Source organism: Heterocephalus glaber, unplaced genomic scaffold, assembly GCF_053883595.1.
Source record: "Heterocephalus glaber isolate CG9 unplaced genomic scaffold, H.glaber_assembly_v1.0 deba00001532, whole genome shotgun sequence".
In the NCBI taxonomy this organism is placed as follows: domain Eukaryota; kingdom Metazoa; phylum Chordata; class Mammalia; order Rodentia; family Bathyergidae; genus Heterocephalus; species Heterocephalus glaber.
Window position 1 is genome coordinate 26,804,426 of NW_028258330.1, and position 14,677 is coordinate 26,819,102.

The window sequence follows — 14,677 nt, forward strand, 5'->3', positions numbered from 1 at the left end:
GTCTTGTTCCTGATTTTAGAGGAAGGTTTTCAGTTTTTGACCATTGAGTATGATATTGGCTGTTGCTTTTTCATAGATAGCCTTTATCAAGTTGAGATAAAGACCATCTATTCCAATTTTCAAATGCAGACATATTTTGATGTCACTAAAATTGCTGTTTGAGAGTGATTGTATAATGCCAGGTTAACTGCATACATACAGACTAAAATTCTTAATAGTTCTTGATTATATAGTGCTAATCTTACATCTTAACCTTTTTTTGGGGTAGTGGTGCAGCTGCCTTCTCTGCCTCCTCTCCCCTCCCCTTTTCCTTACCCCCTTCCAGTCTTCTCTTCTTCCCCTATTCCTCTTCCTTCTCTGCCTCCCTCTCCTCCTCTTCTCACTCTCTGTCCTTTCCCCTATCCCTCCTTCCCCTGCTCCTTTGCTGTTCCTCCTCCTCTTCTTCCTCCTCTTCATCCTCCTTGACAGAGTCTGAGTATATGGTCCTTGACTTACTGTGTAGTCCAGGCTGGCCTCAAACTCACAATATTCTTGCCTTAGCCTCCTAAGTATTGGGATTACGGACAGGTGTGTGCCACTGTGCCCTGCATCCTTCACCCTTTTTATGTTATTTCTTTCTTGTAACCTATTTGTGACACCCCAACTGGGAAGCTCTGATGAAGATAGATGGCCCAGATTATGTAAAAGCACAACAATACATTCCGAATGGAGACTTTGTGGACCAGCAACTCTGTTTACTAATACCCAGTGGTCTGTGGTCTGTTCTTGGGAAACACTCTTTTTTTTCTTTTTTTTTTGAGACAGAGTCTCACTGTATAGTTCAGGCTAATCTTAAACTTGCTGTGTAGCTCTGGCTGGCCTGGAATTTAAGCAATCTTTCTGCCTTAGCTCCTGGAGCCCTGGGATTACAGGTATGTGTCACCATGCCCTGCTTCTTACAACACTCACTTAGGGCCTACTTGCCAGTCTATAAATTTCCTGTAGGGCCCCCTACACAGAGTTGCTGTTTCTTTTCTCACCTTCAATTTCCTGCATGTACTTGCCCTCTTATTTTCTTTCCTTCCTCTGTACTGTGTTGATTAGGTTGTACATCACCCTCTCAGAAATACTCCCCAGCCTCACTGCTTCCTTGATCACCTGGAGAATACCTGCTCATCTTTCAGAATTGAGAGCAAATACACTTCTCTTTCCTAGAAGCTCTTGGCTCCTTCTCTTCCTTGGTCCTCTTCCTCTCTACTTTTTCATTCCTGTGTCTAGCTTTACTTTAAGGAATCTTCTGTTGTGGCATCTGGTATCTTTTATTACAGTTATTTGTACCTGTAGACAAATGCTTATTCCCCAGGAGGATAATGTAGTGAATAAGGAACAGAAGCCTTGAGGGGTCCCTCTTTATCCCCTGGGGAAGCAGGTCTTCAACAGAAATAAACAGAGAGCAAAGGAAATAATTACAGATTGAGGTTAGTGCTGTGAAGGAAGCAAGCAGGAAATTTAGCAAGGAGATAGGGGCTACTTGAGATCCTGGCTCAGTGCTTCCAAGGCTGCTGAAAGATAAAAGAGTTAACTGAGAAGAGCAGGCAAGGGATTTGTTTCAGGTAAAGAGATCAGACTGGGTAAGGGAATGTGTGTAGTGCAACAAGACTCAAAAGGTCAGTGGGTCTTCTCTCAGGGTCTATCTTCTGACAGCTGCTGTGATCACAGGTCTTAATAGGTTTGATTTTGCATTTCCAAAGCCTGATACACTTCCTGGCAGAGAGTAAGTACTCAGAAAGTTTCTGAGGAATTTTGGTTTGATAACAACCTCTTCCTCTAATTTTTGGCTATTCTTTCCTTGTCCTGTTCTGTTTGACATTAGGTACCCTGGTTTACTGTGGCTTCTTGTTTGGCTTAGTGAACAAGTTATGTGATACCCTTAAAATAAGGATATCATAGTAACCTGAATTACTTTTTTTTTTGGGTACTGGGGATCGAACTCTGGACCTGGCGCTTGCGAGGCAGGCAGCGGAACCAATTTACTTCTTTTTTTTTTGGTACCGGAGATCAAACTTGGGTCCTTGTGCTTGCTCAGCAGGCGGTGAAACCACTGAGCTAAATCCCTGGCCCTCAATTTACTTTTAATTTTTGATGATCTTTGAAGTTTTACTGGGTCATCCTTAAGATGGTCTTTACTGGACCGGGGATTTAGTTCAGTGATTCCGCCGCCTCCCTTGCAAGTGTAAGGACCTGAGTTAGATCTCCAGTACCAAAAAAAAAAAGAAGGATAGTCTTTACTGCCTCCTTTTCTGAAATGCAGTTAATGCTCTCACCCTCCCACAAGTGACTTGCCTCCATGCTACACTTTGGGGAAGTAGGAATGACCACTTTATTTTCAGAAAACTTTGTCCCTTTTTGCTAAAAGCAGAGCCTTGAGCCTCTTGGAGAGGTTTCTTTAGATATCCAGATAGCAGGATACCCATGCCCAGTGAACTTTTTGGAGAGAGGTAGAAGCTTTAGGCTAGCTGAGTATGCAGAGACCCTTTTAAAACTTGAATGTGCCCAATGGCCTAGGAATTCAGCCTTGATTCTGTGGATCCCACCCTCGTAGACTGGTAGAAGGCACTCAACAGTGCAAATTCAAAAGAATTTGTTTGGACTTTGTCTTGAGGTTGCCAGCTTTTTATTTTGCCAAGTAAAGATACTTAAAATAAGTGTGTAATTATATACTTTTTATAGTTAATAATTCTCATGATGCAACATTCAAAACATACAAAAAGATATATATTGAATGAAATAAGTTTTATACTTCCTCTCTAGTTCCTTAACTGTCCAGTTCCTCTCCCAAGAGGCAAACCAGGTTGCTTGATCATCCTTCCAGAGATAGCCCACACATTTAAAAACAGGTGCAAATGTATTGGCTCTCTCCCCTTCCTCAGATAAATGGTAGTGATATAATGTTATATCTTAAGAGTTTTCTCCCCTTTTCTTAGAGATTTTTTTTTTTTTTTAAAGACAGAGCTTTTTTTTGTTTTGTTTTTTTTTGGTACGGGGGATCAAACCCGAGATGTTGCGCTTACGAGGCAGGAGGCAGGAGGCAGGCGGTGGAACCACTGAGCTAAATCTCCGGGCCAGGAGATAGTTTTGCTATGTAGTTAAGGAGGGATTCACTATGAATTCACTGTGTAGCCCAGGCTGCCACAGTGATCCTCTTGCCAAGGCCTCCTGAGTGCTGAGATTACAGATGTGTGCCACCACGCCCCACATTCTTAGGGATCTTTAAAAATCAGTAGAGTTGCCTTACTCTTTTGAATGGCAGCATAATATTAGTAAGGGGATTACAAAGTTATTATTGTTTTAATTTGAAAGGTAAACACTGAAAAGGTGATTTCAGTATAAAGGAAAGTGCTGTAAATTAAGTAAATTTAGTTCTGTGAAAATTTTTTTTTTTTGGTACCGGGGATTCAACTCGGGTCCTTGCAAGGCAGGTGGCAGAACCACTGAGCTAAATCCCTGGGCCAGTTCTGTAAAATTTAATTCATTGCATTAATCTAAAGACCCTATGTTTGAAAATTGTTGGTGGAGATAGTAAATAATTGAAGAGGTTTGAATGTGGTTATGTTAGGACAGATTGCTATTTTACACAGGTCGCCAGCTTCTAGTAGACTGAATGAATGAGAGAGAAGTTTATAGTTGAGATAACCATGTCCTTCTCCTCATTTTCAGAGAGGAATAGATCAGGAGACCTTTCTTGTTTCCTACAATTGTACTGTTCACTTCATTAGTTAGCCAGTCTCTTGTCAAGACATCTTGCATTTATAATGACTGTCAGTTGGATTGGAATAGAAGACTAGTTTCAGGGCTGTTTATTCCTTCTGGTAGTATTTTAATTCCTTCTGTTAATATTGAGCAAATCATGAATGCATACATAGTACCATTAGGAATTTTGAAAAGCATACCAGGTCAGATCTCTGTGAGGACCCACATGAAGTGGTGATGGCTTGAACTTGGGAAGGGACATTGGAATGGGCAACTGGAATCCGAGAACCTTGGAATCGAACATTGATAGGGCATGTGACCTCTGGGAAGAACAGAGAGATGAAAATTCATTTGATGAACATTTATTGAATGGCCAGTATGTGCAGGGTACAGTGCCAAGTCAAATCCCTCAGAGAACAATTAGTGTAAGAATGAAAAAAACACAGTATACAGACTCTAGAATGCAGACCTTTTCATTTAGAAAGAACATACTTATTAGGAGCTGGATACAAGACAAGGTTGGAAGGTGGTGCAAATCCACGTTGTATGGAAAAAACATAAGTAGACCCTAAACTTTCTCAATCTAGAATAGCAATATGATTAATACATGTATGTCTAAGAGAACTACTGTGTATAGTATTTTTCTTTATTTTTAACCACTTTTGAAATGAACAAAACATTTGCACGATTGAAAAATATTAAAAGGTATCCTGTAGAATATTTCCCATCTGTTTTGTCCTTCTGCCTACACAATTCTCTCTCTCTCTTTTTTTTTTGAGACAGTGTTTTTCTGTGTAGTTCAGTCTAGCCTTGAACTCACTATGTAGTCCAAGCTGGCCTTGAATTTGCTGTGATCCTCCTGCCTCAGCCTCTCAGGTGATGGGATCACAGGTGTGCGCCTCTATGCCTGCCCACAGTTTCCTCTTATGTCAACAAAATTTAAGTGCTGGAAACAGAAACCATTTTGGGTCTTTTAACCACAAAAGAATTTAAATCAGAACATTGGGTACTCACAAAATTATTGGAGGGGTTGGAGGAGTAGGAATTAAGGGGGCTGTCCTTAAGACTCAGTTTGGGAAGCCCATGACTGGAGCTGTGATCTGGAGTCCAGTAAATCACTACTGCCACTGTCACCCCCACCACTGCTGCTTGATACTCATGAAGCTGGTGACCAGACATTTGGCCACGCCAGCAGCAGCATCACCTGGGGAGCGTGTCAGGGCTCCTAGGCCCTAGCTTGGCCTACTGAATCAGAAGCCATATTTTAATAAGGTCCCCTGGTGCACTTGAAAGGTTAAGAGGCCCTGCAGTCGTTCATCGGGCCTGACATTAACCTGTGGGTCTCTGTGAGTTTGGTTCCCAAATGTAAGAGAGTCAAGTCTCAACCTGGATATACTTTAGTTTATAAATATTAAGTTAAACCAGGCATAGTGTTGGTTTTCCTATCTCTTAGTCTACAAGGAGGGTGAAGTGGAGGTTCCAAGAACCTTTCTATTGTGAACCGACTACACTTTTCCAAAGTAACCATTCCTGTTAGTTTCTTATGCATCCTTGCCTAGCGTGCATGAGGCACTGGGTTTAATCCCTAGCACTGCACAACAAAAAAGAACAGGTGATAGGTCACCATACACAGTATTTGGCATCATTTAATATAATAGTACATTATGGAAGAGCTTTCTGTATCATAATGTGCAGAATCATTTTTTTAAACAAGTACATAATATTCCATTATGGATTATAAAATGCTTAAAAACACTGCTACAGTCTGGTATGCATGATTATTTTAACTTATTGGCACATATTAAATATAATCTAGTTGTTAAATATTTTCTTTCTGCTTCCCACATGCTCAAGCCTTTTGTATATGTCATCTCTTCTAACTGGCACTGTAACCTACTTTACATGCGAGAAATTGGACTCTGAAAAGTTAATTTAATGTTTTATTATTGTTGTTATTATTATTATTTTGAGACTGTATTGCAGGCTGGCCTGAACTCACTCTGTAAAGTGAACCCTGAACTCACTCATTAAACTCATGACAATCCTCCTGACTCAGTCTCCCAAGAGCTGGCATGACAGGCATGTGCCACCATGCCCTGTTTAATTTAATATTTATAAACTAAGGTATATCCAGGTTGAGATTTGAACCAAAGTCTTTTACCTTCAGTAATTTGTTATTTGACCCAATTGCGCAGCATCTCTACATGATAGGCCTTTAATACTTTGATAACATGCTCTTATGGAGAGAAGTTTGGAATGATACCCTTTTGTATATTTTTGGTTAAAGGAATTTCAATTTTTTCTGACTCAGGTATCCAGCTCACATAGAAGACATTGACTACGAGGAAGGAAAAGTACTCATCCATTTCAAGCGTTGGAACCATCGTTATGATGAATGGTTTTGCTGGGACAGTCCTTATTTACGCCCTTTAGAGAAAATACAACTGAGAAAAGAGGGTTTACATGAAGAGGATGGATCTTCTGTGAGTAACAGATCCTGGGGAGTTCTGTTATAAGTGGGGTTAGCCATTGGGCAGTTCTGTTCCAGCCTTTGATTGTTTTTTTTTTTTTTGGAAACGAGGATTGAACTCCCGTCCTTGTGCTTGTGCAGCAGGCGGCGAAACCACTGAGCTAAATCCCGCGGCCCCAGCCTTTGATGTTTTATGGGAAAGTCAGTAGCATCTGGAGACTGGTCCTTCTTTTGGCTATTAGTTGTAAGCCTGAGATTTCTGTGGTACCTAGGGCTCTTGAAGAATCCCATTCTTCATCTGTTTGATGTGTTTAACGTTACAGTTTATAAAGTAACTTCATGGGGGCTGCATTGATGATGATCCAGAGACCTTATTTCTCATTCATTCTTTTTTTTTTTTTTTTGGTACCAGGGATTGAACTCAGGACCTTGTGTTTTCTAGGCAGGCGCTGGAACCACTGAGCCTGATTTCATTTATTTTTTTATTTTTTATTTTTTTTGGTACAGGGGATTGGTCCTTGCGCTTGCACAGCAGGCGGCGAAACCACTGAGCTAAATCCCCAGCCCTTCATTTATTTTTTGAGACAGGGTCTTGCTATGAAGTTCAGACTGGCCTTGAACTCATGGCAATCTTCCTGCCTCAGTCTCCTGAGTGCTGGGATAACAGGCATGCACCACCAGACCTGGCACCTTATTTCTCTTTTACACTACTGCTTTTCTAGCTTCTAGAACACTGCCTGGCACATAGTAGATCTTCGGTATATATTTGTTGAATAAAGGAATGAATGATTGAATTCTAGATCCACTGTATCTAGAACACTGTATATTAGATATTCTAGACATTTAGATCATTTAGTAAACTGCTGTCTAATCATTTCATGTGTGGATATCCCGTGTTGGTTCATATGCAGGATCTTTTATAAGGTCTTGAAGAACTTGGAACTGATTGGACTGTTGCTTTTTTTTTTTCCTAAATTACTGAACAAAAGCTCCAATGCCTGGAGCTCTTACAGTGGTATCTCCATTCATGAGATACTGAGTCAAATTTACCCAGAAGGTCAACATTGAACCTAAAACCATTAAATTTGATTCAGTTCTTGTCCATTTCGGTTTGTGATCAGAATCATGAGCAGAATTAAGTTCGTGAACCATGGTATCACTGTATTGGCTTCAAAATGACAAGTGAAGTTTTAGTTGTAAGATCTTTAAAGCAGGGCCGGGGTTTAGCTCAGTGGTTCTGCTACCTGCCTCAAAAGTGCAATGTCCTAAGTTTGATCCCTGGTACCATTAAAAAAAAAAAAAAAGATTTTTAAAACAGGTGGGCATGATAGCACACTGATCTCAGCTCTCAGCCTTCTACAGTTCGAGGCCAGCCTGGGCTATGTGGTGGTTCTAGGCCAAAACATAGACTCTGTCTCAAAAATAAACAAAAAAGATTTTTAAAACAAGCATTGAGACACTGTAGTAGTCATGCTGCTTTTGGATCTGATTCAGCCTGGGTTCTGTTTTCCATTTTAACTTTCACCAAGAACTTGAACTCTGGCTGGCCTTTTATTTTGTTTTCTTCCTCCACTTTAGGATTATTCAGTAGTGTTCCATTTGATTGTTGTTCAGTAATCATTCTACAGAATTTATCAATGCAAATGGTGTTTTGGGAGAATGAAATAAGATAGTAAAGGTGAATGGATGCTTCCCTAGGTAAAAGACCCTTTAGAAGTGTAGGGTGGCATTAAATAGCAGGAGTGTTGCTTTACTGAAGATGAAGTAGGCTCATGCCTTCCAGCTCCTAAGGTGTGTGTGTTCTCCTGTTGTCTGGAACTCTTAGCTTCACTCTCAGGGTGCATCCTGGATTTGGGAGGAATTTCAGTGTGTTGTGGCTGCCCAGGCCTCTGCTCTTGGTGAGATGTTGTTGCCCAGCTCTCTTGTTTTGTCTCCCAGTGCTGGACAGCAGAGTCATCTTCCTTCATCTCAATAGGCCATTCCCTTTCCAACTCTCTTATCAATTCCAGCCTCTTTTATAAATTCTAATATAATGTGTGTCCTATAAAATTTAATTTATGACAGGATTTTTTTTTAATGTTTTCTAGGAATTTCAGATAAACGAGCAGGTCCTTGCTTGCTGGTCTGATTGTCGTTTTTACCCAGCCAAAGTCACTGCTGTTAACAAGGATGGTAAGGCATTTGATTTGTATTTATTTTTACTAGTGACTTGGGAGGAGTTTGTAATATGAGAGTTTAATAGTTTATTATTAGTATTTATTGCCTGGGAATCCTCTTCAAGGTCATCAGCATGCCAGTAATTGGGAAGAGATTATAAATGGAAAGAAAACTGAATAAAAAGGAGAGTTTGTTACTTTCTGAAACAATCTATCATTCTGCTGGGACTGTACAGGTCCTCTCATTGTCTGGGACAGTGATGGCAAACCTTTTAGAGCTTTGAATGATACAAAGAGCCTGCTGTGGCATGTGTGCCATAGGTTCGGCACCGCTGGTCTAGGACTTCCTAATATAATTGGTGAAATAAGCCTCTGTTGTTCCTTTTACTTATTTCTGAATAGGCTGGAAACTAAATGAACACCAACAAACATGTAAAATTTGTTTTGTGTTGCTGGGTGCAGTGATGCACACTTGTAATTCTGGCACTGAGGTAGGTTGAGGCAGAAGGACTGCAAGTTTAAGTCTTACCTGGGCAACTTAGTGAGACTCTGTCTTGAAAAAAAAAGAAAGTGCTGGGGAATATAGTTCAATGGGAAGGCCTTGGTTTCAATCATCAGTACTGGAAAAGAACAACAGCAAAAACCAAGTTTTTTGGATACAAAGTGATTGAGGGTAGAAATCAAGATACTGGGACACAAAGCACTATGTTGGGTTGCCTTTGCCAGAGTTTACAACATGTGAGGAGACAGGACAAGAAACTTGAACCAGAGAGGCTCATTTTGGTGGCACAAGGGTAGGAGAAGGGTTAATGAGGATAATATGTGTGATCAGAGTCCTGACACTTGGTGAACAAATGCTGGGTCCAAGTGATAACTTTTTCAGTGTATTCTGCTAGAATGTTTATGATATGGCCTTGATCTTTGAGGTGAATGTTTAGAGCAGTCAGGGCTCTTGGTGCCACTGTTAGAAGTGACTAAAACGCTAGATTTGAGAGGTTGGGGAGTTTACTCAGTGGTAGAGTGCTTAAGAAAGCTTGTACAAGGCCTTGGATTTGATCCCCAGTGCTGAAACAAAACAAAACAACAAACTAGAAAGCAAAGATTGATTTTTCTTTCAGTGATGTTTTTCAAGTATTTATTCAGTACTGTGTTAAGCACTGGCCCTAGACTGACCACATTTTGTCTGAGATGGTCCAGCCAGGTGTGGCTGGACACTCCTATAATCCCAGGACTCTGGGAGACTGAGGCAGAAGGACCATAAATTCAAGCCTAGTCTGTGCAACCTTGTCTCAAAATAAATAAAAGAAAGGCTGATATGTAGTTCAGTTCCAAGGCCTTGGGTTCATTTCTCAATACCGTAAAACCAAAAACGAAAAAAAGAAAATCTCCAAAGCAAGATTGTGTCCTCTGAATTGCCTAAGCACTTTCTGATTTTCCAGGTCATGGCTGATGAAGTCCTTTTCAATAGCTTATTTTCCTGAATTATTTTTATAAGCATGTATTCAAAATCATTGTTATTAATTGCTTTTCATATGTTTCACATTAACCTAAAAAACTTATTTTTGGAGAAAGCTTACATATTATTAATCTACAAATCCTTCTTAGTAACAGACATACTTGGGTATCAAGAAGAAAAAAACATAGTTGCCTTTTTGTTTATTTTATAACATTTTTAAATTAAAATTTTTTTGTTTTGTTTTGAGTCAGGATCTTGCTCTGTAATTCAGGCTGGCCTTGGACTCACTATGTAGCCTTGGCTGGCCTTAAACTCATGGCAATCCTCCTGCCTTAGCCTCCCAAGTGCTAGGATTACAGGACTGCGCCACCTTTTTAGATTTCTTTTTCCTTTTAAACTTTTTATTAATATGTTTTTAATACATAAAAATGAATTCATCATGGTAGATTCTTGTTTAAAAATTTTTTTGGGGGGCCCTGGGGATTTAGCTCAGTGGTTCCACCACCTGCCTCGCAAGTGCAAGGTCCTAAGTTTGATCCCTAGTACCCCCCCCCAATTTTTTTTTAATCCCACTGACTTTTGAAAACACATGTGTCTTTATGTACATAAACGTGTTTCTGAAAAATCTGCAGGTTGATTTATGTCATGTTCTCTCCCTAAATACTATATGTTGGAGTATACTCCTTAAGGCAGTGGCTGTCCTTTTAACTCAGATGAAAGCTCTAAGTAGTAGCATAAGTAACTCTTTCAATAAAGGAGGTAACAGGTAGGAGAAAACATTTCTCTTTGGTTCCAGTGGTATCGTAGAGTTGGGGGACAGAAACAGGACAAAGAGGTTGGATGAGGGAATGGCAAGGAAAGGTAGGTTGAGGAAGAGTGTTTCAGGAACCTTGGGATTAGGCTGTTAGAGGAGTAGAGGGTATCTTGGTGGAGGAGTGAATCATCTAGTATCTGCAGAGCTCAGAATTTGGGATTGTGGATTGGAAAAAATAAAAAGACCTGGTACAAGGCAAAGTGAAGTCAGTGCTGAGATGGAGCTACCAGTAGGAAGCAAGGAAGGAGTAGGGTGATGTGGATGGATCGTAAGAAAGGGAGAAGGGCACCTATTTAGAGGGTTTTGGGAGAGAGGTGGGTCTAAAATGTTTCAAATTAGTTATTTTAAGGACCAAAAGTCACTGGCCATATTATTGGTTACAGTTAATTAGGGTTTTTAAAAAAATTGTTATTGGTAATTGGACGTAGAGCCTTGTGCATGTTAGGTGACCACCCTACCACCGAGCTACACCCCCACCCTCCCCCCAAGATTTTTTTTTGAATTTTGAGAAGGGTCTCATTAAGTTGCCCAGGCTAGCCTGCCTCAAACTTGAAATCCTCCTGTCTCAGCCTTTCAGGTAGCTAGGATTACAGGTGTGCACCACTATATCCAACAAATTGGGTTTTTTAATTTGTTTTGTGTACTGGGGATTGATCCCAGGACCTTGGGACTAAGTGACATTCTCATCTCTTTTTTTATTTTTTGAGACAAAGTCTTGCTGAGTCACTAAATTGCCCAGGGTGGGCTTGAATTTGTGATCCTCTTATCTCACCCTCCCCAAGTGCTGGGATTACAGACCTCTGCCACCATGTCTAGTTCTAATTAGGGTTTTAAAATGACTTCTTTGTTATTATTTTTTGGTACTGGGGATCAAACTCAGGTCCTTGCGCTTTTGAGGCAGGCGGTGGAACCACTGAGCTAAATCCCCGGCCCTAAAATGACTTGTAAAGCCAGGCATGGTGGCACATGCCAGTCCGGTAGTCCCAGCACTTGCACACGGGAGGCTGAGGCAAGAGGATTGCCATGAGTTCAAGGTCATCTTGAACTACCAAAAAAAAAAAAAGGCTTTTAAACTGGGGCAACCAGAGCACTGGAAATTAAAAGAAGAAAAAATTTTCATTTATGTTTCCTTTATGCTCTAAAATTAAGAGTCTTTAGGTTATGACTGTTCCTAATGTGGTCATTTGCCACCATAAAATATCAGTTCCATAAACTCTGAATTCTATTCAGTGAAGTTTAGTTAGTTGAAGGACATGAGTGAATGGAGATTTCTTCCAAAACTTATTTTCCTGAAATTCTTAGGCCAAAGTTCTGTATTGTGATGCCAGCCTTGCTGATTATTGAGACTAATTGGAAGTGGGAGGAGAGGACGGGGCAGGGAAATCCTGAATGGGGAATGTAGTGGCACAGCATGGGTGGTGTGATAGCTATAGTGTGGGTAGTGAAAGCTGCTTTTATGGGAGCTCAGATCTGTGCCTGATTTGCAGATGAAGACAAACATTTTTTAAATTTTATTTTTCCCTTGCATGCTGGGGATGGAACCTATACCCTTGCACATGCTTGGCAAGCACTCTACTGCTTAGCTATATCACCAGTTCAAGGCAGTGATTGTTAGGTGCTATATTTGGGGTTAGATTTTTTTTTTTTGGTACCAGAGATCGAACTCGGAACTTGAGTTTGCAAGGCAGACGCCGGAACCACTGAGCTAAATCCCCCCGGCCCTGGGGTTAGGTTTTATCCTTACCTGCTGGTGTACACTTTCTGCTTTTGTTTCATTGTAGTATTTGTGGGATTGAGAGCTGTAACTTTGGACACTCTTCACTCCTTCCCTGAAATTACCTGCCCCACTTTAGTTTTGTCAGTAGAAAGGGCCACCACAGCTTAATGCTGCTGGGAGGAAGAACTCTGCTGGCACAGTGCCTCCTCTACTTCCTGTAAATGGCTTGGTCGTGCTAGGAGGAGGTTGGGAATAGTGAAGTGACGCCTTGTAAATTCATCTATTGGCTGATTTACTTGCTGCTTTTAACCTTGGTGGTTGTGCTCAGGGTGAGTGAGCGAGCAGTGGCTTACTGGCTAGGGGTGGGATTCTGGCCAGAGTCAGGAAGCAGTGGCTGTAGGCTCTAAGGAGTCTGGCATGATTGAATCAGAACTAAATAACAAGTTGAGTTTCTTAGGGCTTGGAAAATAGGAAGGGCAGTGCAACATTATTTCATTCTTTTCACCTGGAATGGTTCTTTGGCAGTGGAAAGTAAGCCTCATTTAAAGCCTCTCTTAAAATGAAGGCAGCCACAGTTCCTATCCTTGTTACACCCTCAGTCTGTGTTGGAGTTAAACATGGGTTTCTGCTTTTAGGGAATCACCATTTCTGGTGAGTTGACCTCAGCTTTTGGCTGGGGCTGTTCAGCCTCCCTTGTTTTACCTGGGGGAAACCAGAGCCACTTGTCTTCCAGGGCTCTGTGCCCTTTATAAAGGACTATTTTACCCTCAAGGAATTCTCTCTGGGGAAACTGCAAGTAGGTTAAAATGACAAAATGGGGGATTGTTCCCTTGCTGTTGATCTGTGGTACTTTAACATGAGTGAGGAGATAAATCAGGTTTCTCTTCCTAAAAAATACTTTTAGGTCATGTGTTCCCCTCCCCTCCCTGTTCAGTCTCTTTGGGCCAGTGCCTAAAGTTTATAACAAGAGATGCTGTGGAAATGGTTTTACTTATCAAATCTCCAACTGTACCAGTTACTATTTTTTCATGATATAACTGATCCTACATTTGAATTGTAGAGGAGCTTGATCTCTTGTGAACAGGTTTGTGCAGAGATGAAAGGAAGATCTGGGCCCACACATACAGGTGCTGCACTGTCACACCTCCCCCCATGCCCCTTCTATGGTACTGAGGATTAATTCAGGGACTTAGAATGAACTACATTCCCAGCCCCCCAACTCCACCCCTCCTTTATTTTTTAATTTTTTTTTTTTTTACATGTTTGAGACAGGTCTTACTGATCATTTGTAATCCTGCTTCAGCTTCCCACAGTACTGGGATTGGCCCTAAAACCCAGCTTTTAAAAAATCATATGTTGGGAGGAAGGATTAGTGCTTGTCTTTCAAAGTGAGTTTGTGGCTGAGCCTGGTGATGCTAGAGGGTCACCTGGGAGTTCAAGACCACCCTGAACTACATACTGAGACTTTGTCTCAAAAACTGAAACCCAAAACAAAAAACAACAAAAAACAAAGTCAGTTTGTGGATGGCAATGATTCAAATCACTTTTTGATCCTTCGCTTTGTGACAGACCCTTTGCTAAGTAATTTTCATGTCTTATTTTACTTAGTCTTCATAGAAATGTGGAAACGTTATTTTACAGATGACAGACTAAGCTTGAGGAGAAACTGCTTCAAATCACATAAATGGGTAGAGCTCACTGAAGGTCTGTAGGGGATCTTAAATTGCTTTCCCTGTAGGAACAGACTGCCTCTGAGAACACTGGAGCAGGGTTTTCCTAAAAGGGAAGGAATTATTAATTAGGCACCAGGTGTTTGGTAATAGGATTTGATGGTTAGTGTAGGCAGGGTATACTTTCTGAACCCTGATGCTATCTTGGGAACCCTGATTGGGAGATAGGCCTTGGTCTTAATTCTGGTCAGTGATTATGGGCAATTCACTACCCTTGCCAGGGCCTTTTGTTTTTTTTGAGATAGGTTTTGCTATGTAGCCCATCCTGGACTCAAATTTGTGATCTTTCTGTCTCAGTTTCCCTAGTGCTTGAATTATAGGCATGTACCACCATGTCTGGCAATTGGGATTTATTTGACGAGCTACAAAACAAAGACAGAATTGGAATAGGTAAGGGGTTTTGGAAATTGTTGGCCACAGAAACTAGTAAGCCCAGTGTGTAAAATTGCTCAGAAGAAAAGACTTGGAGAAGAAGGTGGGCTGCACTCATGTGCATATCCCTCTGATCACCCTATGAGATACATATATCTTTGGGAACCCCAGGACTTTAGGAGCCCTTGTCTGAAGAATTTGAGTTTCACCTTTATGGCTTTTGGAATTCTCTG

At 40.9% G+C, this 14,677-nt stretch overlaps 1 protein-coding gene across 11 annotated transcripts in view; it reads left to right on the plus strand.

Annotated features, from left to right (window-relative positions):
- Window positions 1-14,677, plus strand: part of Phf20 (PHD finger protein 20) — a 140,484-nt gene that overhangs the window by 35,270 nt on the left and 90,537 nt on the right. For all 11 annotated transcript variants that reach the window (XR_015442083.1, XM_087189122.1, XM_087189126.1 and 8 more), the window contains exons 3-4: window positions 6,041-6,212; window positions 8,287-8,371. Coding sequence is in view for 10 of the 11 variants with exons in the window: in XM_087189122.1 (XP_087045248.1) it covers window positions 6,041-6,212; window positions 8,287-8,371 (257 nt within the window). In the remaining variant the exon portion in view is untranslated. The remainder of the gene's footprint in view (window positions 1-6,040; window positions 6,213-8,286; window positions 8,372-14,677) is intronic.